This window comes from Myripristis murdjan, chromosome 4, assembly GCF_902150065.1.
Source record: "Myripristis murdjan chromosome 4, fMyrMur1.1, whole genome shotgun sequence".
NCBI lineage: Eukaryota > Metazoa > Chordata > Actinopteri > Holocentriformes > Holocentridae > Myripristis > Myripristis murdjan.
In genome coordinates, this window is record NC_043983.1 from 15276946 (window position 1) to 15302733 (window position 25788).

Here is a 25788-nt window from a genome sequence, read left to right on the forward strand (position 1 = left end):
AATACACTTTGTATCTGATGCCTCGCAAGACTATCAAACAATTTTAGTGCGACAGCTTTGTTATCGCAGTGTAATTAAAAAATACAGCCGACAAATTCGCAACATAGCAGAACAAACATTACCTTGAATTATTCAGCCTCTAGCTGTCAAAAGAAAGGCTCTTTTCAAGAGGAAAAAAGCTTTCTGATTGGGCACTGGATTCTGCCTTAATTGAAACCTTATGTGTGGCATGTGGAACTCTGGGACTTTGGCAAGCTCCCAAGAATCCACAGAATGTGAAGTTTTTTTTCTCCCTCTCTCTCCCCCTCTTTCTCTCCTCTCCTCTCCCTCTCTTTTTTCCTATTTGCAGGGGTGTCTTACATCAGCCCAGTGAGACCTGGTGAAGGCAGCTGACAGACACAGAGACGGAGAGAGAGAGAGAGAGAGAGAGAGAGAGAGAGAGAGAGAGAGAGAGAAAGGCTTGGATTTTCACATCCAGCTGTCTGACAAAGGGACTCTTACTGGAATACTCCACCGCCGTCTCTGAACAAATGGTCTGAAAGGAGAAACATCTTAGAAGTAAGTTACCCGGTAACACTGTCCTCCACAGTGGCATTGTTCCTTCCTATCCATTTTATCTCACTCTTTGGACTGTAAAGTTTGGACTTTTGACTCTGATCAGAGGGATGCTTGTGCTTTTCTTGAAACTTTTGCCAGTGCCGTAAGTTTTCCTCTAAGATTTCAACTGTGTAAGCACTAGTTGCAGATGTGAACTCCATGTACCTTTTGTGTGAAGTAGCTGCTGTTTGCATGGCAGGCAAGTAAAGAGGACAGCCGTGTGCAGCGCTACGCCAGATTCGAGCTCCTCTCCGCTCTGCAGCAAATCCAGCTGTTTCACACAGAAGCCATTACACACTTTTTTAGTTTGCTGTGGTTGGCTTAAAATGTGATTAACGCTCATTGCTCTCTTCACGCAGCTTTTCACTTTGAATGATGGCCAGGGTTTAAGAAAAAGAGAAAAAAAGATGATGAAAGCTTCTATTTCTTAATGTCTCTAAACTCCAGAGAAGAATTAGAATTTAATTTTCTTCAACACCATACATTATCCAACTCCACTGAGTCCAGATAATACAAGTATGTGAGCTGTAATATTTTAAGTATATTTCTGGCTAACTGGAGGCTTGACTGCATCATATGAATTCTTTCCTTTTGTGCAGAACGATCCTGAGTTTTTCTTTTACTCTACTGATGTGGAAACTGTGTGACTCATTTTTCAGTGTCTTGCTTCAAGTTCAGATTCATTTCTTTTTGCTTACTTTGTTGTGGCAGGATAGTTAGTAGTATGTTTTGGAAAAGTCAAGCAACTGTGGAAAAGCAGTTCCCAATTGCTCACTCATGGCTGCTTGGATCCTCTGTAAGTTTATTTTTGTCAGCCGAGCACATCAGATCAAAAGGGGAACGTTCCTGTGCAGCAGCTTTTTTAAGGACAACCGACAGATTTCTTGTGTCATGGAGGTGGTGTGTGTGTGTGTGTGTGTGTGTGTGTGTGTGTGTGTGCGTGCTTCACTGTTATGTAGGTGTTATGTAGGTGGTATGTAGGTGGTGTGCAGGTGCCCTGCTGTGGTATGTGGGTGATAGAAATCCACACAGAGGCCTCTTTCAGCCTGAAGTGGTGACACTTCAATGATGCGGTCACTGAGTGGACGACACCACACAAAAGTTAACTGAAGACATTTATGCATGGACACACAGCACTGACGCTGCATTTTAACCATCTAACCAGCAGATTTATGACAGTGAACAGTTGAGTCAATAGAACTGATGTTATGCGACCCTAATATTTGTGTGTGGATATGAGTGTGTGGGAAAAATAACCAGCATGTAGACCTACATATGTGCACATGTCTTCTGTGTTTTTATTTGATGCACTTGTGCACATGGATACCTTTTGTTATCATTTGTCTCCCTGATCCTGAGCTCCATGACAACGTCACATGTGCTTTAAATTATCAGAGGAATGTACAGCAGGTACTTTGGCTAAGGCCTGGTGAACTTAAAGGTTCGCTCACACTGACTTTTGTAGTGAGATTGAGAAAGTCGCTAGGTCCTCGTAATGAGCCTGGCTGGAAAAACGAATCAGTCTTTTGTCACAGACCTTTAAAGAGTGATCCAACCTAAAACACAGCTATTGGTGATGTACGCTGCATTTCTGGGTCCATTTTGCCGTCTGGTGATGTATTTTTCTTCTGCGGATAACTGTCCCAACATAGATGGTGATATTGCGTCCAAATATTTCCAGTACATTTGCAGCGTGGTATAATGGCAGATTTTTTTTTTTTCAACGATCAAACGTCAGTGGTTAAATGTCAAAGTTTTGGTTATATGTCCCTGGGAATGAAGGAGCAAGAGCTTCTTTCAAGATTCACTGTTTTTCATATTTGACATTGAGCAATCACACAGCGAGAAATCCATTGTGCAAGATTCAATTCACTTCTAATTCGGTTCAAATAACTTTATTTTTCTGTTAGGACTTTCATGTATGAAGAAAGTATCAGTGCATACACACAATGGCCAATAGGACCGGCAGTAAACACAGTAAATAGACAACAGATAGCTTAGTGCAGCTTAAGAACAGTGTTAAAAGGTATTAAAAGGTTTATAGTTTATGTAGAGGAAGTGAAAACAGAATAATACCAGTTTCTCTAATGGCCTCAATAGTCCATAATACAATTTGGCCCATGGGCATGTTGCTTTCGCCTGGAGAATCTCACCTTGTACTGTTTCTACACTTTGTCTACCTACACATACTGAGCCCAGCAAGCTCAGAGGGTTGTTGAAAGGCATTCTGGGTAAAGTAAATGGAAATCATTCACTGAAGTGGGAGTAGATGTGGCATTGCTGGTGGGTACAACAACAGTTACAACACTCCAAAACAAAATAACTTTTGGAGCACTGTGACAACCACAGACTGATGATATATGACAGTATAAGAGTATCCATGGGTGGATTTTTCCTTCAAGGCCATTCCACTGTTGTTGTGTTATTGGGGCGTACCGGATGGGCGGATAGGAAACTAGCTTTATTAATGTAAATAAGCCCTTTGTCAAAGCTGATCGGATTAAGTATTGCTTCAATAGGAAAATTAGCGAAATGCCTTGGTGTTTTTGTGGACAGTCTGTTCGCATTCAGTATTTTTTATTTGTGTAGATAATTAGGGGGCCGAGAGGGAGAGAAAACAAAGAAAGCTCTGGTGGGGATTCAATCCTCGACCATCAGGGACACTAGACGAGTTGATATATGATGCATAAGTACATAGAGTACACACACACACACACACACACACACACACACACACACACACACAGGCTGAACAACACAAAGAATGGCATTTTTAAATCCCAGATCTCTAAGAGCTAAATGACAGTGAAAAACCAGCGACCCTGCAGGGAAGAGGGCCTGTAGCATGCATGGCTGGATAAGTATGAGGCATGTCACAAAGTGAAGGACAGACATTTTGTGTTGTCTTGCAGTGTTATTGTCTCCTATAATCTTGGTGCATTGTCTTGTCATACAATATTCTGACGTTGGCAGCATTATAAATCCACAGGGAGGCCAATGCAAATTTTTTGGATTCACACACATAATAGTGTGGATACATGCAGACTTATTTTTTTTTTAAAGTTTGCCTTATGTGGTTTTATTTTTCTTCACTCTAAGTGCTTTATTTATTTATTTATTTATTTATTTAGATGCTATGGCAACTATTAATCCAACATTTATGTTAATGAAGCAAAGTAAATTGAATTGAATTGAACTGAGGGATAGAGAGAGACACATACAGAGAGACACACAGACAGAGAGAAAGAGGAACCACATTAGGAGTGTGTTATCATTGCGTCGTTCAGACATGTCATTTCAATTAGCAGCCCTGCCCTCCAGGGCCCGGAGCCTGACTGACATCCTCACGTATAGACCCTAATCACACACCACAGCAAAGCCTGTAATTTCAACCCCACATTCAAAACAGTGCGCTGGAGGCACCCAGTGCTTACTTAGGTTAGCTGTAACTCTATGTTGCCGTTGTTTGATTGGAAGTGTTTTCAAATCAATGCTTCTGGCAGGAGAAAACCAGACACACGCTCTGTTGCTGAGGTGCATGCTGTAATTTGATGTAAATAGCGTCATTTCAGAGAACATCAGCCTTAAAATACTGTGCTGTTGACTTTGCATCCCACATGTGTATGAACTTCGACCCTGTCCTGACCAACACCCCTCCCTTCACCTACACTTTCAGGCAGATTAGGTTACATGCAGCCTAAAAGAGCGTGCACAATTTGTCCCACATTGTAAACTCAAATCGCGTGTTTTATTTGTCTCTCCCTGACCTCAAGTGCATTCGACTGAGGTGAGTAAGCTCTAGTGAAAGTAAATATAACAGAAAATTTAATTCCTTCGCAACATTTCCTAAAGTAGAATGATAAATGCCAGAAATATAACAGTGATGCTTTGATCTAGACTGGAGAGAAGGTTGATGGTCCGAAGTCTCACTTTACATACAGAAATTTTATAAACAGAGAAATTATGAACACAAAGGACTGCAGATCAGTAAATTAATAGGTGCAGACTCACTTTAATGCCAAAATGTCCTTGAAAGTTCATAAAATATATTTAGGAGTCACCTTCTTCAGTTTCATTGTTACCAACTATTCATGTGTCAGTGGAACTATTGTCCCTTGTGGGCCACCATAGGTAATTCATGGGAGTGTGTGAGCAGGCAAGTCTTTCCAGAGCATTTGGGTGAGAAAAATGAGCCGAATTTTCATCCAACAAACAACCGAGCGGCCTGAAAGCCGTAGACAATGTTGGCACCGCACAGCCAGCAGTAAGAGAAAATGCTGAGCAACAAAAAACCACTGCGTCAACAAAAAATAAAACAACCAATATGGTCAAAAGCTCAACAATGGAGGGTGTAAGATGGACTGGTTGGGGACAGAGAGCGGAAAACGGCTTCTCTTCTTTAAGGCCTGCTGCCAGTTTCCAGCAGTGGGGAAGAAGTTAAAACAAATCTAAGTGGGACAAATTGAGTGTTTATTTGCTGTTACGCAATGCAAATGTGATGTTTGATAGATCAGTAAACTCGTCCCTTAACAAGACCCTTAAAACTGTCAAGGGGGCAAAAAAAAAAAAAAAAAAAACCCTTAGAGAAAAGCTAATTTCTTACTGACTCACCCTCTTGTAAACACACAGTCATCAGTGCCTGAGGCCTAGTCTGACTTTACATGTCAGGCCTCATTTTTTGCAATTTTCCATCCATTATCAGCCGTCTCTCATCGTGATCATCACAAGGAAACTTCCATCACTGCTCCGTCACATCTTTCATCATTTCTGTTGTTTACGCGTGGCACTCTTGTTGTTTGTCTGTTTGTCTGATGTTCGTTATCTCTCTTTTTGTCGCTCTGCCTCGGACTCTATGTCTTTCCTAATTGTAGAGTGTCTCAGAAGATTTGGGGTAATACTTCAACATGAAAGGAACCTCAAAGTGCTCAGCAGCCTACCACCATGTACTAATGATAGCCTAGTCTGTGAAAACAGAGTTGTCTTTGCTGACGTGCTATCCCGCACCAGCACTATTGTCTTATTATAGCACTATTACTATCTGTTCTTTTGTCTCAGTCGATCTGCATCCGAATGTCCACACAGAGAGAGTGACATCCTCTGTCATTTAGGTTGGTGACGCATATATGTGGAGCTCGGGATCTTTCACTTGGACAGCAGACTGAAAAGCTTAACTCCTTATTTCCTACTTCTCATCTCAAGCAACACATAGAATAGAATAGAATAGAATAGAATAGAATAGAATAGGGTATGCCTATCACAAAAGTCATGGAAAAGACTCATTCCTCACTTCCAAAGTTGGAAAGTGGTCGCTTTAACTTGATTACAGTGTAAAAAGTTATGATCACTCAGTGTTGCTATTTGTAACGCCATTTATACTTTTTTGTTGTTTTGCTTTAGTGTAAATTTTTGTTAAATTTTAAAAAGCATGCCTTGCCATTGGTGGCTGTGAGCAGAGAATGCAATTGATTTTAGCAGCGTGCTGGGGATGGACTTCTGCTTTAATGGAGGGAAATGGAAAAAAAAAGAAGTTCTTGGCCAGAGGCGCTGTTTTTCCAGCAAGTAAAGTTATGGTGCTTGATTTAACTCTGACAGTGTCACTGTAAAGTTTCGACCCCTGGATAGTCCATCAGAATGGATTTCCAGTGACAGATTGTAGGCCTCTCTCCTTACATAACAAAGAAAGCATTGAGTTTTTTCCCCCCATTTCATTACAAGGTATTTGCGTTGAACAGTTATGAGTTCACAAACATATAAAATATGGTGCTGAATAGCTGGCCTGAATCTGTCAGTGAGCATCTACAGGTGAAGTCAGCAGGTCCACAGCCTCTCCTGCACGCTCTCTCACTTCCTCCCTCGTGGCCAGTTAAGATCAGCTGGCAGTTTTTACGAGGGCCTGCATATCGCCTTGCACAGTAAACCTCCCTCAGGCAGCTACAGGTCCCTTGTGGTGCTGTCAATAGAGCTGCTGTGGCAAATGTATCTAGCCAGCAGCTCCAGTGTCAAATGCAGACCCCAGAATTTAATTTCGGCTATATTACATAGCATTTGTGTGGTAGAATGGCCTAGGCATTTCAGAGACCCAGCTTGAAGCTCACATATTGGCACGCTTCTGCTGAAGTTCCTTTGAGTAAGAGTGATCCCTTTCAGCTCCAGGAGTGCTTCTCTGTAGCTGATCATGCACCCTGTGAGGGGACAAGACAGCTATTATACAGTGGAAAATGACACAAAGTAAAGGCAGGAAGAAAAGAGAGGGTAACATGTGACAAATTTCACCAGCTGGATTTGAACTGTTCAATTGCAAGCATATGGTGTGCACCGCAGCCTGCTTCCAGGAGCTTCAGCTTTTCAGATGGTTTCATGTTACTGTAAAACTATTGTTTGTGTAGCAGGTCTTGTTTTTATCTACTATATCATAGATAAACATATAAAATCTGTGCTTTATGGCTCTGTGTGTGTACATGTGGAAGTAAGTGTTGAATGAAACATTCTCAGCAGGTGTCACATGTTACACAGACAATAGAGCATTGTTGTCTGTGGTGTTTTATCTTCCAGTCAAGAGAAAGTAATTATATGTGTGTCGCTGCACACATACATATAAAAGTAATGTCAGCCTGTATGCAAACACGCATGTGAGTTGTGCTGGGTTCTCCGATTTTACTGCTGTCTGTTTGCATGACTCCACCTGGCTCTGATTTTGAAATTTGATTCAGATTTCATGCATTCCCATAAAAATAAAATATCTGTAATGCTATGCTGCAGCCTTCAGGCAGAAAAAAAAGTGGATGTAATAGAAAGCACATGTGGCTGGTTATGGTGCATAGCACATGGGCACGCTGTGCTGCAATCAGGCCCAGAACCAGCAGCATGAATGTGCACATATGTGCACGCATACACATGAGCACTGGTTTTAAGTGGTGGATACAAGCCTAGTAAAATGCCCTTGGTGTTATTTAGCTCTCAGCCAGTTAGGCCTGCCTTGTTTTTAGCAGCTCATATACTCACTGCATTGTTCTTATTGCTCAGAAATGCAAACAACCATGTGGCATTGTAACATCATGGCAGCCAAGCATTTGTTCCCCAAATGTTGGGGATTGAAAGCTGGCAGATGAACTGCATTCGATTTTTTAAAATTTTCATGCATTATAGTGGGGTGGTATGGTGGCATAGTGGTTGGTGCTGTCGCCTTATAGCAAGAAGGTCCTGGGTTCAAGTTTGAACCCAGGACCAGGAGGTTTCAGTGTTGTCAGTGTGGCTTTGCACCAGGAGCTCCAGTTTCCTCCCACAGTCCAAAGGCATGTAGGTCAGGTGAACTGCAGATACTAAAGTGCCCATAGGAGTTAATGTGTGTGAGTGTCTCTGTGTCTGCCCTGTGATGGACTGGCAACCTGTCCAGGGTGTTTCCTCGCCTTCCGCCCTATGAGCACTGAAACCCCACGGCCCAAACTAGGATAAGCAACTTGCAAAATAAATGAGTGAAACAGAACTAAATGTTTTATAGAGTAAATGTACAGAGGTGCACATTTTCAGAGCTATGTAAGCCAATATCCTATAATTCAAACACTATGCAGATCTCCATTATATTTTATATTGCTCTAGATTTGTAGCCAGATGATTTTATAGTCTGCGACTCAGAGTTACATTTGGATTTGATGAATTTTAGGAGGCTGTTGCCACGTTACACCAGGACAGATACGAAGGGTTTGAAACACAAAATTATGGCTGTCGAGTTGCAGTGATGACAGTAATGATAGAATGCAGATTCCTGTGCTCTCGTTGTTGTATTGCTTAGATCATAAATTACTCACTCAGTGGTAGCTGAGTGTGAAAAAGCATAAATAACAAAATCCAGCAGTTTGAAACAACGTGTTGAAACTTCAAGGTAAATTAAGTCATCTAAATGCTACTCTGATGATATGAAAATGTTGTGATTACTTTTCCCTTATCGGCGGGAAATCATGCAGGTTGATAGAGATCGTGACCCGTGTGTGAGTGGTGAGGTTATTAAACAAGAGACATTATTCAAGAAACTTAATATCTCTATAGCCTCAGACCTTTGGGCTTTCCTCCCCGCTCCTTTCCAATGCAAATCCTGTTGATAGTAGATCCACATGCAGAAAGATTGTTCTCAAAATTAAATGAATGCAGGGTGGATGGGTAGTGAAGTGTTACATTGTTGTCGGCCCTCCAAGCGCTGATTTTCTGCTCTTCTGACAAACTTAAAAGTGTGTGTGTTTATGTGTGTGTGTGTGTGTGTGTCTGTGTGTGTGTGTGTTTAGGAGAGACAGAGATCAGGACTCAGACCGAGAGCAGAGCCAGGTAAAGTTGTGTGTTGACTCTGCGGGGTCTTCCAGGGTGCAGGACCTGGTGTTACACCAACGTTTCTGTGTGTGCCGAGCCTGGAGGAGAGGAAACCCTTCCAAGAAAACCTGATTGTTTCTGCAAACAAGAAAGCCTGGAAAAACAAAATAAAGCCACTATCCTGTTTGTCTTTGTAATGTGAGAGCTTTGGGGGATCACACGGTAAAGGAGCCTTTACTGAATGAGTGTTTATTTCAGGTTTCTTTGGATTGGTGTGTGTAAGATTAGCAGCCATAGAGGTGTGTTTCTATCTGTGTGTGAGTCTCTATACTCCTTGAAGTGGTTCGTATTTTTAGTTCTGTGACCTGTACAAAACATTGGAAACCTACAAATGTTAGTATGTCCCATTTTATTAATTCATCTGATGTGATTCTGAGTTTTACAGGACCATAGGTGTTTTCTCTGTGTTGTCTCAGGCTGGGTTGGGCATCCTGAACTTGTGGTTTTCTGAGGGGTGTATCTGTTCTTCACCACTTCCTCAACTGGCCAAGAGGGAACTGATATTTATGGGGAGCAGGCTTTTTCCCAGCAGAAGAAATCCAAGTCCATAGTTGTCCTGTTCAGGAATGGCAGGCTCTGAGTTGATACAATAAACTCTGCTCGCAGCCGATCAACATTCAGTGTTGGGTGTTTATGCAAACCTGTTTGAAATCAAACAAAGGTCCAGTCAGAGAGGGTGAAGGTCGTGCTTGGTGAAATACTCTGTTTGTCTGTCCGGTCTGAAAGGCTGTGATTGAGCTCTGTAGCCTGACATTTCCAGGAACACATCTGGAGACAGATATTTGTCCAAGTGAGTAGTTGACATTTAGATATTGACAGGTCATGTAGTGGCATACCGTATCTCCCACTCCGACGTAAAGTATTTTGCCACTACACTCAAGAACGTTTGGCACATATGGCTTTGTTTTCATTTGATTTTCTTTTCTCTCTTTGGAAACACAACAGTAATGCAATAATGTCGAGATGAAGAATAGCAGCTGTAACATCCCTCAAAATGGTTAAAATAGATTTTCCATGTAAATGATTGACCCATTGTAAATTGTAAACACAGTCCTGAATTCAAGATTTCTCTGTAGTTCAGTGAGAAACGATCATTTTCCAGCTCTGTGAGGTTTACTTTAGAGCGGGTGAAGTGTTAGTGGGTTCACACCATCGTCTGACAAATTCTGTTTTAGCCACAATAGCCTATTGACTTTATCAGCAAACTTTCTCGGTAAACTCTCACAGTTAGACGATGTGCACACACTTTGCTTTCCTTTAATTAACTGTTAACAGTGAACCATTGATGCAAATAAGTGATTAGTTCATGAAGGGACAAGGGAGTCTGCTGGTGTAGAGATATATGAGGTGAAGTTTCTTTTATGAGTCCTTACCCAGACAGGGAGCATGTAACTGTGGAGGCGTGACCTGCTGGGAACTCAACAGGCACTCAGTCATATTTCCAGTCATTCTGTATCAATGAAGTCATGTTTTTCATCACCCATTCTTATAAATTTCTGTATCTTATCTGTCTTTCTGGTTTTGCATCAGCTCTCATAGGACAACCAGTGACTTGTGTTTGAAACGCTCTGCGAGCCACCCCTGAAACGTGTCAAACATTTAGGGGCTTTGTTTGATTTCTTTACACACTTTCACCTCAGGTTATTTTTTGTTCCTCTTCTGAGTGCTTTTAGGAATGTCAGTCGACCTGACTTTGGTTTGTTTTCCTAAATGTGACGCTAATCCGTGCTGACATACATTAGAAGCTCTCTAAGGGTCATGTGGACGGGATGTGCCAAATTGTGCCGTTTCACACATAAATTTTAATGAAGGTTCAGCCTCCCTATGTTAAAGATGAGAGATATTGCCAAACTTCAGTTTTATAGTTCAATTCAACAGTACCGGCTTTCACACAATACTAAACTGACGAAAACAGTAAAGCCACACATGGGGCAATCTCCAACACACATGATAAAATGTACTGTATTGCTTTATTCAATTTGTATTGTGTTTCTTCTCATCTGATTTAATGTCAGTTTATCAAGCCACATTATTCCAAACACCTGGAAAATGAACTGTGATGTCAATGATTTCAATGAAGAGATGCCCTGGACCAGAGACTTACATTTTAGTGCATTTTGCAGAATTTGGTGTTCAAATATAGCCGGTGGTGAGGCCGTATTTTATTATGAATGAAGGTTATTTTCATATATATATTCTTTCACTGCGCAAGATCTGTTAACCTCAAGAAAGCTAGAAATGAAATATTCTTCTTACTCAAAGATCCCTGGCAGTCTCTACACTTCATTGTGAGAGCCACCAGGTGAAAAAAAAAAAAAAAAAAATCCACAAAATCCACTCCTGAGCCAAAAGCAGTGCCCCAGTTGGCATCAGGCCCCGCAGCATCAGCTCTGTGAGTGTGGCTGTAGTACAGTCTGTGGCATAGGCGCTGTCTGTATGCAACTTACTGGCTGTAAAAAAAATAAACAAACAAACAAACAAACAAAAAAACAGCAAAAGCCACAAAGGACATCTTTACTTCCCTCGTCTCCCCCATCCCCTGTGCCCCAAACTCTCACTCCCCTCCCCTCCATCTTGACCTCCTCACCTTCTGTGCTTCTCCTGCATCTCCTCCCCTCCCCCTCGTTTCCCTCTGTGACTCTCCTTGTACCTGCTTATGTTGGACAGCCTGCTGCGGTCCGTTGGTTGGAGACTTGTGACAAACCGTTGATTTTGACCCTCCTGGGAAAAGTACATAGACCCAGTTTACCTGGGCGCCATGGTTACAGGCGCAGGAGAGAGCAGACTTTACCTCAGACCAATAATATCCAAACCAAACACCAACTTTTGGCCTCTGCTGGTAGTTGCAGGATGCTGTTTAGTCACCAGTAATATACATGACATACCTGCAATGACACATTTTTGTGTCATCATTGCCTTTTGAAGCTGCTACTAGAGTTTTTTTTTACTCATCCTGATGCATGGGTGATTCAGTGTCATTGTTTTTATAAAATCCTCGACTTTCCTAGAAACTTTTGGAGTGTTACTCATTAATTTGCGGTTGTGAGCCGTTATGCAGATTCCTGAGTGACTGGGGCTAAGAGGCCCACTTTACAGTATATCTCTGTGTTCTCTCCTCTGACATTCAGGTGGGGACGGCAGGATGACCTAGATCTCCTTTCTTTTTTCCCCTCCTCCGTCTCTCATGTATTTTCTACTGAGAGGTTCATGCAGCTGGTTCTATTTGTGGGCTGCTGCCTGTGTCCACCCCCCTCTCTCTTTTAACCTCATTCCCTCTGTGTTTCATGTCAGAAAACGAGGTTTAGTGCAAAACTTGACTGCTGAAATGAAACCACTCTGAAATTAATCTTCAGTGTTGGAAAATGGCCTCTGTCGTAAGGCTAGTGTCCACTGTTAAAAAAAAGACACCCTGCTGCTATAGAATGTCTTAATTAAATGAGCTATCATAAGTCTTTTGTTTACAAAGCAAAATATGAATTGCCTAATGTTGCCTAATAAATATCAGGCTGTAAATACTTTGACAACAGATTTACAGCAAGCTGGAATGGAAACCATCAGATGATCTAACAGTGCTTTCATAATCTTGTGAAAAAATTTTTTTGTGCAATCTTTCCCTCATAAGTTCCACATAATGTCTCTAAAAGTTCAAAGAAAGGAAAAAAAATCGAGCTTGTTTTTCTGGAAGAGATGCTTGTTGAAACTGAGATAGGAGATGAATAAGTTTTTCCTGCTGGGGTTCCTGTAAGACAAGAGGGCAGAGAAGTTTCCAGAGCAGCCGTGGTTAACCTGAGCCTGTAACCCGAGTGTCGCTCACTGATCTGATGCCACTGTAGTGAAGGCTGGTTATGAGATACCAGCTGTTCAGGTATGGAGAACACAGCTGTAACCAGGAGAGGCGATAGCAATACAGCTGATACACGAGGAATCCTTTTCAGCATTTTAAAGCTTGTACATGTGGAGCGTTTGTGTTGTAAAACTGTGAAATAACACCAGTGGTGGATATGCTGGTGTCCAATGTCCAAAGAGAAACCATCTTAAGACTTGTGTAGTCAGTCATTAAGTGACCTGAACTCTAAGAAAAGGTTGTTTAAAGTTCGAAAATGCCCTGAACCGACAGAACTGTCTAACTAATTCCAGTTTCATGACTCTCCATCCACATAAGCAAGGGGCAGTCCTCCTCCCCAGCACAGCACAAGTAGCCTTTACATAAATGTTCCCCAGCACAGGCTAGAAACACATCTGTGTCTTTCAAACACACACAAGCCATCAGCTGTTTGTGTTTCATTCAGTTGAAAAAACCGAGGGGAGTTGAGCTCAGTAAAGGAACTTGTGTCTCGATGGGAAGTGGCTGTAACCTAACGCTACAGGAAATGGAAACAAGAAAAACAATGAGATTATGTGTGAAGGCACAACGAAGAAGGCGAATCAGACTGTGATTTATATCGACTCAAAATTCAGGGGGCGGACCATTAATGCCAGTCACATGAGATTAGCTTGAGGTTGTTTTTCTCTACGGCCACTTTAAAGGCCTGTGTGAGCGTTTGTCTCTGTTAATTTAAGAGGCAGAATCGCTTTTGTTCCACATCACTTGGCTATTGGGAAACGCAGCTGCAATCATCAAGCCACAATTTTCAGAAATGTTGTTTTGCAAGTAATTTTGCAAGTAGCAGTTGAAAAACAGCAGGATCTGGATTTGTTTCCCATGGTCAGCGTATGTGAAGCTGCACTTCATGTATGTCGGAGGTTTGGTCAGAGGCTAATTTGGGCGCAGCTGCCGCCTGTGGAGATTCCCTTTAAACACTGAGAATGAAGCACAGAGGTTGTGTTTGAGGTGTAGGATATCACTCTGTCTAGTTCGATAAATCACACAAAATCACACACAGCAATACAAAGGAAATATGTTTTTTAGGCTTTATTAAATGCAAATACAAAGTTGAATTCAGTTTTGTAAAGCCAGGAGGTTTTTCTTTTCTTTTCTTTTCTTTCTTTCTTTTTTTTTTTTTTTTTTTTGGAGTGTGACCCATGACATCTAACTCTGATAGTCCAGTGTTGAGCCATAGACTACTAGACTGTCGGTCCAATGGCAAAACATCATCGTATTTGGCCAAGGAGGAGGATCGGGAAATGTCGGATACATACACACACTCACACACATCATTGTTTTCCTATGAAATCTGCCACAGCGTACTGTAGTGTGTTTGGTCTCTGATATCCCTGCCTTAGTCATTTGTTTTTGTATTTTCATCCCACCCCACTGCCCATACGACCATAAAGATACAAACAATTAGATAGCAGAAAAATGACAGAAAAACACTTTTTGGGAACCTAACAGGAGCAATACAGAATTTATTTGCCTAAGACTGGTTTCTCCAGACTTTTAACCAGGCGATGATGACGGTGTGAGATCAGAAAACCCACAGCCCTGCAGCAAAGCTGTCAGTGAACTTGACTGGAAGCTTCCTTTGTGTGAGTGCTGTGAAGTGCTCTGCTAAGTTGGCTGTTAAGTGCTTTATTTCCACGATGCGAAATGTTTTTAGCATTGCAGCACATAAGTAAACACGCACTAGGGAATTGTAAACATGTTCATATTTAATAAACTAAATGGTGGTATGTGACGTAAACTAGGATTAACCATCTTGCCTTGTTTGTCCATTTGCTCGTTCACATTGTGTGTAGTCACATCACGGACAGGAACTGGCTCAAGTGTTTTTCTCTGCTGCTGGACCCAGTGGTCATTTGGAGGCGGGCGTGCTGGCGCTCTCTCCGTCCAGCTGAAGTCATGTCTGTGTCTCTCTGCCTCTCTCTCTTTCTTTCTCCTCCGCTGTCTCCTTCCTTCATTTATCCCTCCATTTCTTCATCATTTCTTCCTATGATTCGGATATATACCTTCATCTATCTATGTATCTATCTATCTATCTATCTGTCTATCTTTTATTATTAAAATACATTTCAATTGTGTAAATTTATACAAAGAAATACTGTTGTAAAAGTGGTATTCATTTTTTATGCATATTAAATGAGATGTGATTCTCAGTTGTATTCTCAGCCAATATTGAAATATCCCCACAGTTAGGATTTAATAGGCCTGCTCTCACACAGTGATAAAGCATTAAATAAATGGAAATTCCAGTGGTAGGTGGCAATTATTGTGTCTTTTATTGAGTGAATTACAAACATGCCTCCAATAAAACTCCCATTTTCCCCCATATATCCTTAGAATTGTTTGGTTCCCATGAGTACAGAAGAGTAAATACAAAAGAAACTGTGTTCATTGTGTAATACAAGCTTATATATTGACCTATTTTTGGCCGTTTTTTGACCATGATGTCTAGACTCTTGTCTGACCCTCTGTATTCATCTTATTTTGCAGGTTGGAAGCCTGTCTCTCTGCATGTGTTTGGGATGAAACGCCTGTGGGACATTCACTTCCCCTTGCTCATCCTCCTGTACCTCATAGGAGCCGTCACGTCCCAGGTCAACCCAGGTCTGTGCTCCCAAATCTGAATGTCTACCACTTTTCTGTGCTAGGATTTGGATATCTGGTTAGTTTGAGAGATTTGGATTTGGGTGTCTGCTTAGTGCAAACCTTATACTTTTTGCAGAGAAACCACATTTTAGAGCTTGTTTTGTATATAAAATGACTTTATTGGCATTTTGGGTGACTTTTGGGTACCGTTCTACATGGATTTGCACTCCCAGGCTGCTCCAGCCATATCCCAGCGCAGATTCAGACTGATTCAGATTTTGGATTAGTGCTACTTTGTGGGAACCCTGTGGTCCCCTCTCTCTGGCTTGGCCCTCTTTGATCCCAGCATGGTTACAGCATGCATGGCTTCCTCCATCTCTCCACTGTATGGGTGGTTTTTTGGGGGGGAAAGTGTGATGTCAATGAGAGAGGACCAATTATGTTTTACAAGGGAAACAGACTAGAAACTTTTGTTGGGCAGAGACGGAGTTAATGAAGAATCAGAGGGCAGTTTTGATGAGAAAACAAAGAAATACCCTGGATATTTGCCTGTAAAATCCCCCGATCTCACTACTGTTTATGATTTTACTTTAAAATTGTTCTTATAGTGCACTGCATTCTCACATAGTCAGCTTTACCAGCTCTGGTATCCCCTTACTCTGTCTGTCTGTTTTTTTTTTCTTCAATAGACAAGAAACACATTTTTGAAGCTTTATCAAATTCAAAGGTGACCTAAGTTCAGTCTGAATTTTATTTTATTTTTTTTTTGTATTTTCTTTGGCTGAGAGTGCGATCAATGACCTTTTAAACTATATAATTTACAATAATGCCCTCAAAAACGCTCAGCATCAGTAGTACAGATGCACTGCCCCCTTGCCACCCGCCCCCCTCTGTCACTTCCACATCCTCTGACCTCACCCCTCCTCCCTCGCCCCTCTAAATAAAAATGTTGACATTGTGTTCTACGGTGTAACATTTTTGCGCCGTTTCATTATGTGGGTGTATTAAAGCAAACAAAGTGTGTTGCATTTGGTTTAAGCCTTGCCCATACATCCAAACACAAACATCATCAGAAAGAGACTGAGCTGTGTGTGCATGTAGAAACACACACCACACACCCACGCACACATGCCCACACAAAAGTGTGTTACCCTTTTCATCATTCATTCACTCTTTGTGCCAGTTCTTACAAAAAAAAAAAAAACACAGATAGGGCAGAGTTTTATAAGGAGGTTAAAGAAAGAGAGGAGAGAAAGATTACAGACAGTGTTTATAGAGGGAGTTTTCAAGAAAAAATTGTGTGTGTGTGTGTGTGTGTGTGTGTGTGTGTGTGTGAGCTGTGGTCGTTTTCAGGCTTGTGTTTCCTCATATCTATTGATAGCTTGTCCACATGTAAAAGTCCTATTTCTGACCTATTTAACCAGATGTGATCATAGCACACTATAGGATGCTTATAGTAAATCTGAGCTCTTGTACTATTTAGGACCATGAAATGAATCTTTCCCAAAAATCAGGCCATGGATGTTATACAGCTTCTTATCTCAACTCCATTCAAGTGAGGATGTGAAAGTTTGACCCTGATGGGGCTTTCTCTCGTCTTTTTGTATTTTTATGAGTGTGTGTATGTGTGCACACGCGCGCACTCATATGCATGCATACACCGGCATGTGCATGCACGCTGTGGATCCAGCTATCCCACTGGAGTCTGTGGCTAATGCATACCAGACATTCTGACAGCAGGAAAGTCCATTGAAATAGGCTCTGTCTTTCTCTCCAGTGTGTATGTGTGTGTGTGTGTGTGTGTGTGTGTGTGTGTGTGTGTGTGTGTGTGTGTGTGCGCATGGTGTGTTTCCCAGTTCTGACCACTCATAAGTCATGGAGAGGACTGTTTGTGCATCTGATCGTGGTCAAAGTTCAACAAGTTTACAATAAAAAATAAAAAAAAAAGCATCTCAAATATGACCCGAGGGATTTCTTTGCTCAGAAACCAGCAGCGATTATGAAAAATCATTTCCAGGCTCACTAAATACTTAAATCCCAACCTGTTCTAAAATATGGAAGCAGGATATATCTACCTATAATTCTGTCTAATGCTTTAGTTCTGCTGCATTGAGAAGAGAGTCATTTTTCCACAGTCTGGAAATATTCATGGGCTGAATTTAGTAGAGCTGAGATCCTGGGTGATGCCAACTTTCCCCTGTTTAAAATTCCCAAGCAATGGAGTTATACCATCCCTGTCTTTCCCATTTTACTCCTGAGTGGGCGAACTTCTTTTCACTGCAGAGGGGGAGGAGGCGGAGACATGAGCGAGGCACGGGGTAGTGGATCCAAATGTCATGCAGTGTTCCCTTCTATTACACTGTGTGCCGACTTCTCCTCCTCTGCGTGAAGCCGTAGAGCAAAGCCTGAATGAATGAATGAATTAAAACTTCCTCAGCGAGTCTGAAGCCTGCATGAGTTTATATATATAAACATGACAGCATTACCATTTAATACTGAACAGCGTAAACAGTGAATTTATCAGTAAAGCAACCAGAGCTGCTCTGTGATGTTAGATAGATACCAAGTGTGATAACATACTGTGCTTGTCTCTGTGTGTGTGTGTGTGTGTGTGTGTGTGTGTGTGTGTATTTGGAGCCAGTGGTTAGACAGCAAACACTCCAGAACAAGCCTGCCTTTCACTATTGGCAGGGTGCGGTAAAAATCAAGAGGTGAGAGAGAGGGTTTGGTCTGTTACCCGCTTGTTTCTTCATCTCTCCATCTCTCTCTCAAGTTTCTCTCTCTCTCTCTCTCTCTCTCTCTCTCTCTCTCTCTCTCTCGCCCAACCTTCTATTTCTCCACCACACATGGCTGGTATTTTTCCACCTTTTCTGGGGTGGTATTTTTAGATGCTGTGGCCAAATGTGGAGCCTGATACGGGGGGATGTAATTCAATGTGTGTGTGAGACAGTGTGTGTATGAGTGTGTGTCCGCAACGAATGCACTCAGCTGCCCCCACGGCTCACCCCAGGGGTCACCTCTGAGTGGGTCGGGTAGATAAATAAACAGAGCAGAAACCAACATTTGGGAGAGCGGTCATGCATCCGGCACGACACACTGAAACTCTCTCTCTCTCTCTCTCTCTCTCTCTCTCTTTCTCTCTCTCTCTCGGATGTGGTTGAAGACTGTGATAATGACTCCTATTTTCATCAATTACGTCCCAGGCAATTACTCACTGTTTCCCCCAACTGGAGATATTGCATTATCTGTGGTCGGTGTCACTGTATCTGTCTGGCTGGAGCTTATGGAAAAATTTCCCAAATGAAGTTACCACTTTACACCATGTGACACACACATAATAACCCTAGTATTTCCACTAAGTTTATTGTGGGATCTCTTTTTTTGTTTCATTTTAGCAAAGTCTCATCTCACTGTTGAGACTGTAGATGTGAAAGAGGAGACCTCTTCCTCCTCCTCGTCCTCCTCTGTCTATCTGTTTATACTGTTCACCTCCGTGTGAATGGGACTCACGAGCTTCTCCACTGGCTCTCACAGAGCGGTGCAGAAATGCCAACTGCGTCAAACCCCATAACCTCTGGACCAGACTGCACGGTCTGAGCAACTAGATGCTAGGTTTTTTTTCAAAGTTTCCTTTTTATTTCCTTTTATGATGATTTTTTTTTTGTCATCGAAGCCTGGAATGATTTGATTTGAAACAACTGCCAGGTATTTTTGGAGGATTGTTTGCTGTTTTTGACACAGGTTCTGAGGAATTATATTCGTCTTATGTGTTACTATGTGCACTATGAGCGCTGCACCTATCATTGAAACAATATTGCAGTTAAATTGCAAAGGACACCACTAATCGACTGAAAATATGAGAAGTGTGGGATGGTTTTTGTCCGCTTAGCCAAGAGGGGAGGGAAATAGGAGGAGGAGGAAGAGGTTGGGGAGTACTTTGGGGTGTTAATAAGAGGAGAGTAGTGCTGAGTGATGATGGAGACAAGGCTGGAGACGGAGCAGAGTGGAACGATTAGAGGTTAGAGAGGTTAGAGGTTAGGGAGGACGAGATGAAGGGGAGACAGTGGAGGAAAATGCAGTCAATGACATCTGGAAGAGTTTTTGTTTGTGAGTGCTTCAAGCTGTCACCGTGTCACTGCCAAGATGAAGCCTGCATGTGTATATGTGGTTGCATCTATGCCTGCTTTTGTGTGTGTGTGTGTGTGTGTGTGTGTGTGTGTGGGTGCGTGCGTGCGTGCACAGTACACGCGTGTGCAGTATTTCAAGTCATCGCTCCCAGTGCGAGCCTTCAGAGGTTTCCACATCTTGACTTTTGAGCAAATATTTGGAGGAGATCAAGAAAAGGGAAGAGAGAAGCACAGAGAGAGAGAGAGAGAGAGAGAGAGAGAGGGAGGGAGGGAGAAAGAAAGAGCGAGAGAGAGACAGAGAAGGCCTTGAACCTCAAGCGCTGCTGTTGCTGGCATCCTCTCAAAGGCTTTTCTGTGAGGCGACTTGCCAGGCTAGCAGGGTCTCCCAGTAACTTCCGCCTCCAGCTCCTCTGACCCAACGCTATCACAAACACACACAAATACATTTCCAAGTCCTCTATGGGTCATTCATCCATAAATGAGTCTGCTTTAGCACTCATATCCTGTTAGGTGGAGATATCAGCGTTAGACCAAAACACTACACCAGCTCAGTGCTGTTGATATAATATTGATGGAAAATTGCCTTCTATTTTGGCCCACACAAACACCCACAAATCAGGAAACTCACTCTGAGCCTTGTAAAAGTTAATAGATACCATGTCTTTTGTGTCACGCACAGTTAGCCGCTGGCCCACCGAGCCTTAAATGAAACACTGGCCGATGAAATTTTTCAAAAGCACACTGTTAACTTTAATCGCCTCTCACCACTGAAGGAGAGAGGAGGAGGAAGAGGAGGGGAGGGGAGGGGGGGGAGGGGTGGACCACACAGGAGGAGCAAGGAGAATGTGGAGGAAGGGAGGACGGAGAGAGGACAGAGAGGAGAGAGAAAGAGGGAGGATGAGGGGGCGGTTGGGCATGCAGGAAACAGAGGGCATATTGGTTCTGCTGACCGCACAGTGGAGGCGTGATGTGCTTTATAACCAGCGCGTCTCACCACACACACTCGGTAACTAAGTACTGTACATCTGTTTGATACCAGCACTGTTTGGACTGGCAGAGACACTGCCAAGCCTATTATTTCAATAAAGCAACTGAATCTCAGTGCAAGGGGAGTAGAGCATGTGTGTGTGTGTGTGTGTGTGTGTGTGCGTGAGTGTGTGTATGCATGTGTACATCTGCCTCACAGCACCACTAAACCCCTATGCACAACCCTATCCCTCACATTTTTGCAGTCCCACCTTTTCCCTTAAATTTCCCCTTAAAGGAATACTTTGGGCAAAATACCCTTTTCGGACTTTCCCAGACTGACAAAAGATGTTTGATAGTATTTTCACCTCTGTACGTCTGGTGGTTTGGTTCCTAAAAAACCTTACATCAACTCTGAAGCTGTCTTATTTACACAATGTATCAGGTGCATTTGAAATCATTTTGGGAGAAGTTCATTTGCTGGATCTTCCTAAACCTTCAGAGGTGCGTGGATCACTGCAATAGACGGAAGGATAAATGTTTTCAATGGTTACAGTTCAAACATCTAACTTCTCCTGTAAGGTTTTGTTAGTCAGGCTCACGACTCCGATAGACTTTGAGTCTTTATGCTAAGCTAACATGAAATGCTACCCATATGAACCGAACCACCGGACGTACAGAGGTGAAAATGATAATGAACATCTTGTCTCAGTCTGGGTGACTCAGAAAAGAGTATTTTGCCCAAAAGGTTGGAGTATTCCTTTAACCCTATAAAGCCATTTATATTATTATTATAACCATTATCATATATGATATACATTTTCAATTCCGATTTCAATTCTGCCAATTATTTCATAGTTCAGGCTTTATAGGGTTAAGTGGCCTCAAACATAGGAAAAACGTTGTTTTCCATATTGTGCAACGTCTCACACATATTCTGTGTCTGCTGGTTCCACCTCCTCATTGAAGCTACATTAGACTTTAATTGAGTGAAATATTCAAACCCAAGATGCCATCGTTTGGTAGCTGCACCATTATATTAAACAGAAAATATCAAGATGTCTTGTGCATCATTTTAAACACATTTGCCTATTCAGCAGGACATACTTGGTGTCTTTAAAAACCCTGGGATCTCCACTAGAATTTAAAATAAAGCTCTGTGGGTTTGAACAAAGCAGCATGAATTTGTAACGACAAACCCGCCGATGTGAACGGCAAAGCTGAAGTGGATTAAGAGAGGTTAGGAATTAAATAGCTCTGTCTGAGAAATGTCTGAGAATATCTTATGAATGTCTGCAAAAGGGGTTTCACATTCTTGATGCTAACCGACTCTGCGGTTGGTCTGAGAGGTGCGAGAGCCACGTAGTTTTCACAGAGGCAGAGCCGCAGGTCGGAGGAGCTCAGAGTGATGATCCAGGTAAATACAAGAAGGGTGTTTGTGGCTGCGTCCAGGAAGTCAGGACACAGAGGGTTGGCATATGTTTACCCAGGGTTTTTCCCCCTGACATCAGCCGCAACTTTCTTATATTTGTCTGTTTATTTATATCAGTGGAATGTTGTTGTGTCTCAGATGTGTGCCGGTATCCTCTGGGCATGTCGGGAGGACAGATACAGGATGAGGACATCTCTGCCTCCAGCCAGTGGTCTGAGTCCACCGCTGCTAGATATGGCAGGTAGGTCATAAACACACACACACACACACACACACACACACACACACACACTTTATAGTATGTTTACTCTGATAATGAGTATGTGTGTGGGTGGTTTATTCTGTAAGGTACCTGTGCCTGTTTATTTGCAGTAAACCACAAACTGGGGTATCAGTTCTACTTGCAGCCACATAATTAAGGAGGCTGCTGTGTGCACGTGTTGTGAGTGTGTGTGTGTGTGTGTGTGTGTGTGTGTGCAGCAGAATGTGGGTGGCCCTCAGAAAGTATTGGGTTAATGATGTAATACCATTTCTCCATCCCACCTGGCAGCGTTTTCAGCCTCGCCCAAATCCCCATCGCCCCTGCCAGCCCCTAACCCAAAATTAACAGTCTAAGATGAATTTACGACACACAAGTTTACTGAGGTGTTTTTATAGCAGGCAGTATGAACAGAAATCCCCCAGCCACACTCGCTCTTGCTTTCCTCTCACCTTTCCCTCTCCATCCTGTTCTAATTCCTCCTCTCACTTACTCCTTTCCTTTTCCTGCTGTAATTCTAATAGGAACATCCAGTCACCTCTCTCTCTCTCTGGCCCTCTCCCAGGTTAGATTTTGAGGAGGGTGACGGTGCATGGTGTCCCGAGATCACTGTCGAGCCGGACAGCCTGAAGGAGTTCCTACAGATTGACCTGCGCTCCCTCCACTTCATCACCCTTGTGGGCACCCAAGGGCGTCACGCAGGAGGCATCGGCAACGAGTTTGCGCAGATGTACAAGATCAAGTACAGCCGTGACGGAAGTCGCTGGATCTCATGGAGGAACAGGCAGGGCAAGCAGGCAAGTCAATCGGTGAAAACATCAATAAAATTCAAAGATAAAGTGAACCGGTGCTATTCCACTCTGTCTGAGCTGCTTTGATATGACTCTATGATTATTTTGACCTTTATAACAGACTACTGATAAAGATGCACCATCTATTTAAAAACTCACCCTCTCTTTCCCCTGCTGGGAATACAATAAAGGTACATCTTATCTTATGAGCCTTTATTGATATGGTATGACTGCTGTTATGGCAGTAGTACAGATGGTACACTGAAACGATCAATTTTCTATTATCTATAAGTGATAGAAGAGGGATTTTGTGCTCACTGACTGGTGTTGCCATGTGGTGCTTATTCCTTTTCTCATGGTCAAGGTTCTTGTAACTGCAAACAGGGGTTGGAAAAATCCTCAAAGTCTGTCGTCAAACGTCCTGAAAATGTGTCCTTCATTCAAATATAAGTAACAATACCGTAATGGAAATTTACTTTAGACTAATTTATTTAAATAAAAGTAAATTAGTCTAGTATTAGCAGTTAAATGTACTTAAGTATCAAAACTAAAAGTCGTCATTGGTAAAGAGTGGTTCCTTCCTGACTGCTCCATGCACTGTTGCCTAGTTTCAACTCAAGCATCATGTTTTATGATTTGCATGATTTATTTAGCTTAGTCTGCAAAGTGACTAGTAACTACAGCTGCGAGATAAATGTTGTGTAGTAAAAAGGGCTATATTACCCTCTGAAATGTAGGGCAGTAACAATATAAAGTCTAATTGAATGGACATACTAATTGAATGGACATACTTAAAGTGTGCTTAAGTTCAGTCATGAGAAGTTGTTTTCTGCCTCTGCCTGCAGGTGATTGAGGGGAACAGGAATGCCTACGACATCGTTCTCAAGGATCTAGAGCCACCCATCATTGCTCGTTTTGTCCGCTTCATGCCTGTCACCGACCACTCCATGAACGTGTGCATGAGAGTGGAGCTGTATGGCTGTGAATGGCTGGGTAAGACTGCACACACACACACACACACACACACACACACACACACACACAGAGAGTGAGAGAGAGAAAGAGTGAGAGAGAGAGGGGAAGAGGTGTTGAAAGGGCTGAGGGTTGATGAATGAGGAAGTGGCGGCCAAAGATTACAGCTTTAAACAGCCGAGCCCTTATCTCTGAGCTCATAAAGATACAGAGGAGCAGCTGATTCTTAGCAAACAACTGTCAGAAAATAGTAGAAATAGTCAGAAAATAATACTGACCATTTATACCACATAAAAGCTGTGCTGGGGAATGATAAACTCAATTTTGGAGTGGCTTGCTGAATGTTCAGTTAAATCTATACTCACAGATTGAGTCAAATCATTAAAACACTTTTTTTGAGGTGTTGTTAACAACTCAAGCACAATTTTGGGCCATAAAAGGTGCAAGTTGATTTCTTTTCTTGACTGTTAGTTTTCAGAATTGAACAAGTCAGATGATGCAGATGTTTTGAGTTTACATACATACAAGAAAAATATAACCTTCCCCTACAAAACACAACTTCTCTTCAGATAAGTTCTTCTGTACAGATGTTGATGTACCTGGCTAAGTAAATAATCCTACTTGGAGCAATATCCAATGCTATCACTACTACTACTACTACTACTACTATTAGCTTTATTTGTAATATGTTTCATAACATAAAATGCAGCTCAAAGTGTTTTACAAGAAAAGGGTATTAAAAACAGAACTAGTACTCAAAGGAGGACTAGTACTCAAAAAAAAAAAAAAAGGACTAGTACTCAAAATAGGGAATATTAAGACTATGATAAAAGCAATAAAACACTAAAATACTTGAAGGTTAAAAAGAGATAGAAGACAGAAGGCTAAGAAAGAATAATTACTAGTAGCCAAGTAAAATGCATATTAGTTTATGTTTATTTATTAATTTATTAATTTATTTATTTTTTATGTGTGACCTGTGGGCAGAAATTTTAAGTAAACAAGTGTTTGTTTGTTTGTTTGTTTGTTTGTTTGTTTGTTTGTTTGTTTGTTTTACTATGAAATGAGTAGCATTTGTTGCTGGCATGTGACTTCATTTTGTATGTTGTGTTGTTGATATATTGTTATAATTTTGTATTTGTTCATTTTGGTAATTTTTTCTAAGCACCTTTATTAGTTAACCAACTTATATTTCCTGAGGCTGCTTTGCAGTAGTTCAAGTACTTCCTGTATGAAGTAATTGTTCCAGTATGAAGTAATTAATATCTTGCAAAACTGTGTTTTCAAAGTAGCTTCCTCAACACTGCATAGACGTACATAATCATTATACCCTCATCGCCTGAAAAATAAAACGTTGACTTTCTTCCTTTTTTCTTGGCCCACAGATGGTCTAGTGTCGTACAACGCTCCGACAGGGGAACAGATGAGCCTGCCCAGTGCCCCTGTTTACCTCAATGACTCTGTATACGATGGAGCTGTCATCCACAGGTGTGTGTGTGTGTCTGAATGTTTCCTTACTCCCTCCTCACCACCCTAACTGTTCTTCATGCCTCTTTTTCCCTCCACTACTGTATATCCCTTCATCATTCCTGTCCTCCTCCGTCAGTACTTTTACCCAGACGTTGGAGCCAGAGGTCCACAGTGACCTTGTTGTTGCCTGGTCACCATGGTGAGAGCGAGAGACAGACAGTGGTGTGTGGGTCATGGTGGTTTACTCTTAAGTAATAACGCATGGGAATAACTGAGTCAACCATGCAAACAAAGCTTCAAAACTGGGAAGGACCAATCAGAGTCTTTTTGTCCACGTTAGTGTTTGAATC

The 25788-nt window shown here is 42.0% G+C and overlaps 1 protein-coding gene across 1 annotated transcript in view; it reads left to right on the forward strand.

Moving 5' to 3' along the window:
- The first annotated feature begins 433 nt into the window (after positions 1-433).
- The window catches only part of LOC115357505 (discoidin domain-containing receptor 2-like), a 33113-nt gene continuing 7758 nt past the window's right edge, over positions 434-25788 (forward strand). The window contains exons 1-6 of the mRNA XM_030048980.1: positions 434-558; positions 15326-15439; positions 22085-22187; positions 22771-23002; positions 23842-23989; positions 25354-25456. Of these exons, the coding sequence (XP_029904840.1) occupies positions 15358-15439; positions 22085-22187; positions 22771-23002; positions 23842-23989; positions 25354-25456 (668 nt within the window). The 5' untranslated portion in view covers positions 434-558; positions 15326-15357. The remainder of the gene's footprint in view (positions 559-15325; positions 15440-22084; positions 22188-22770; positions 23003-23841; positions 23990-25353; positions 25457-25788) is intronic.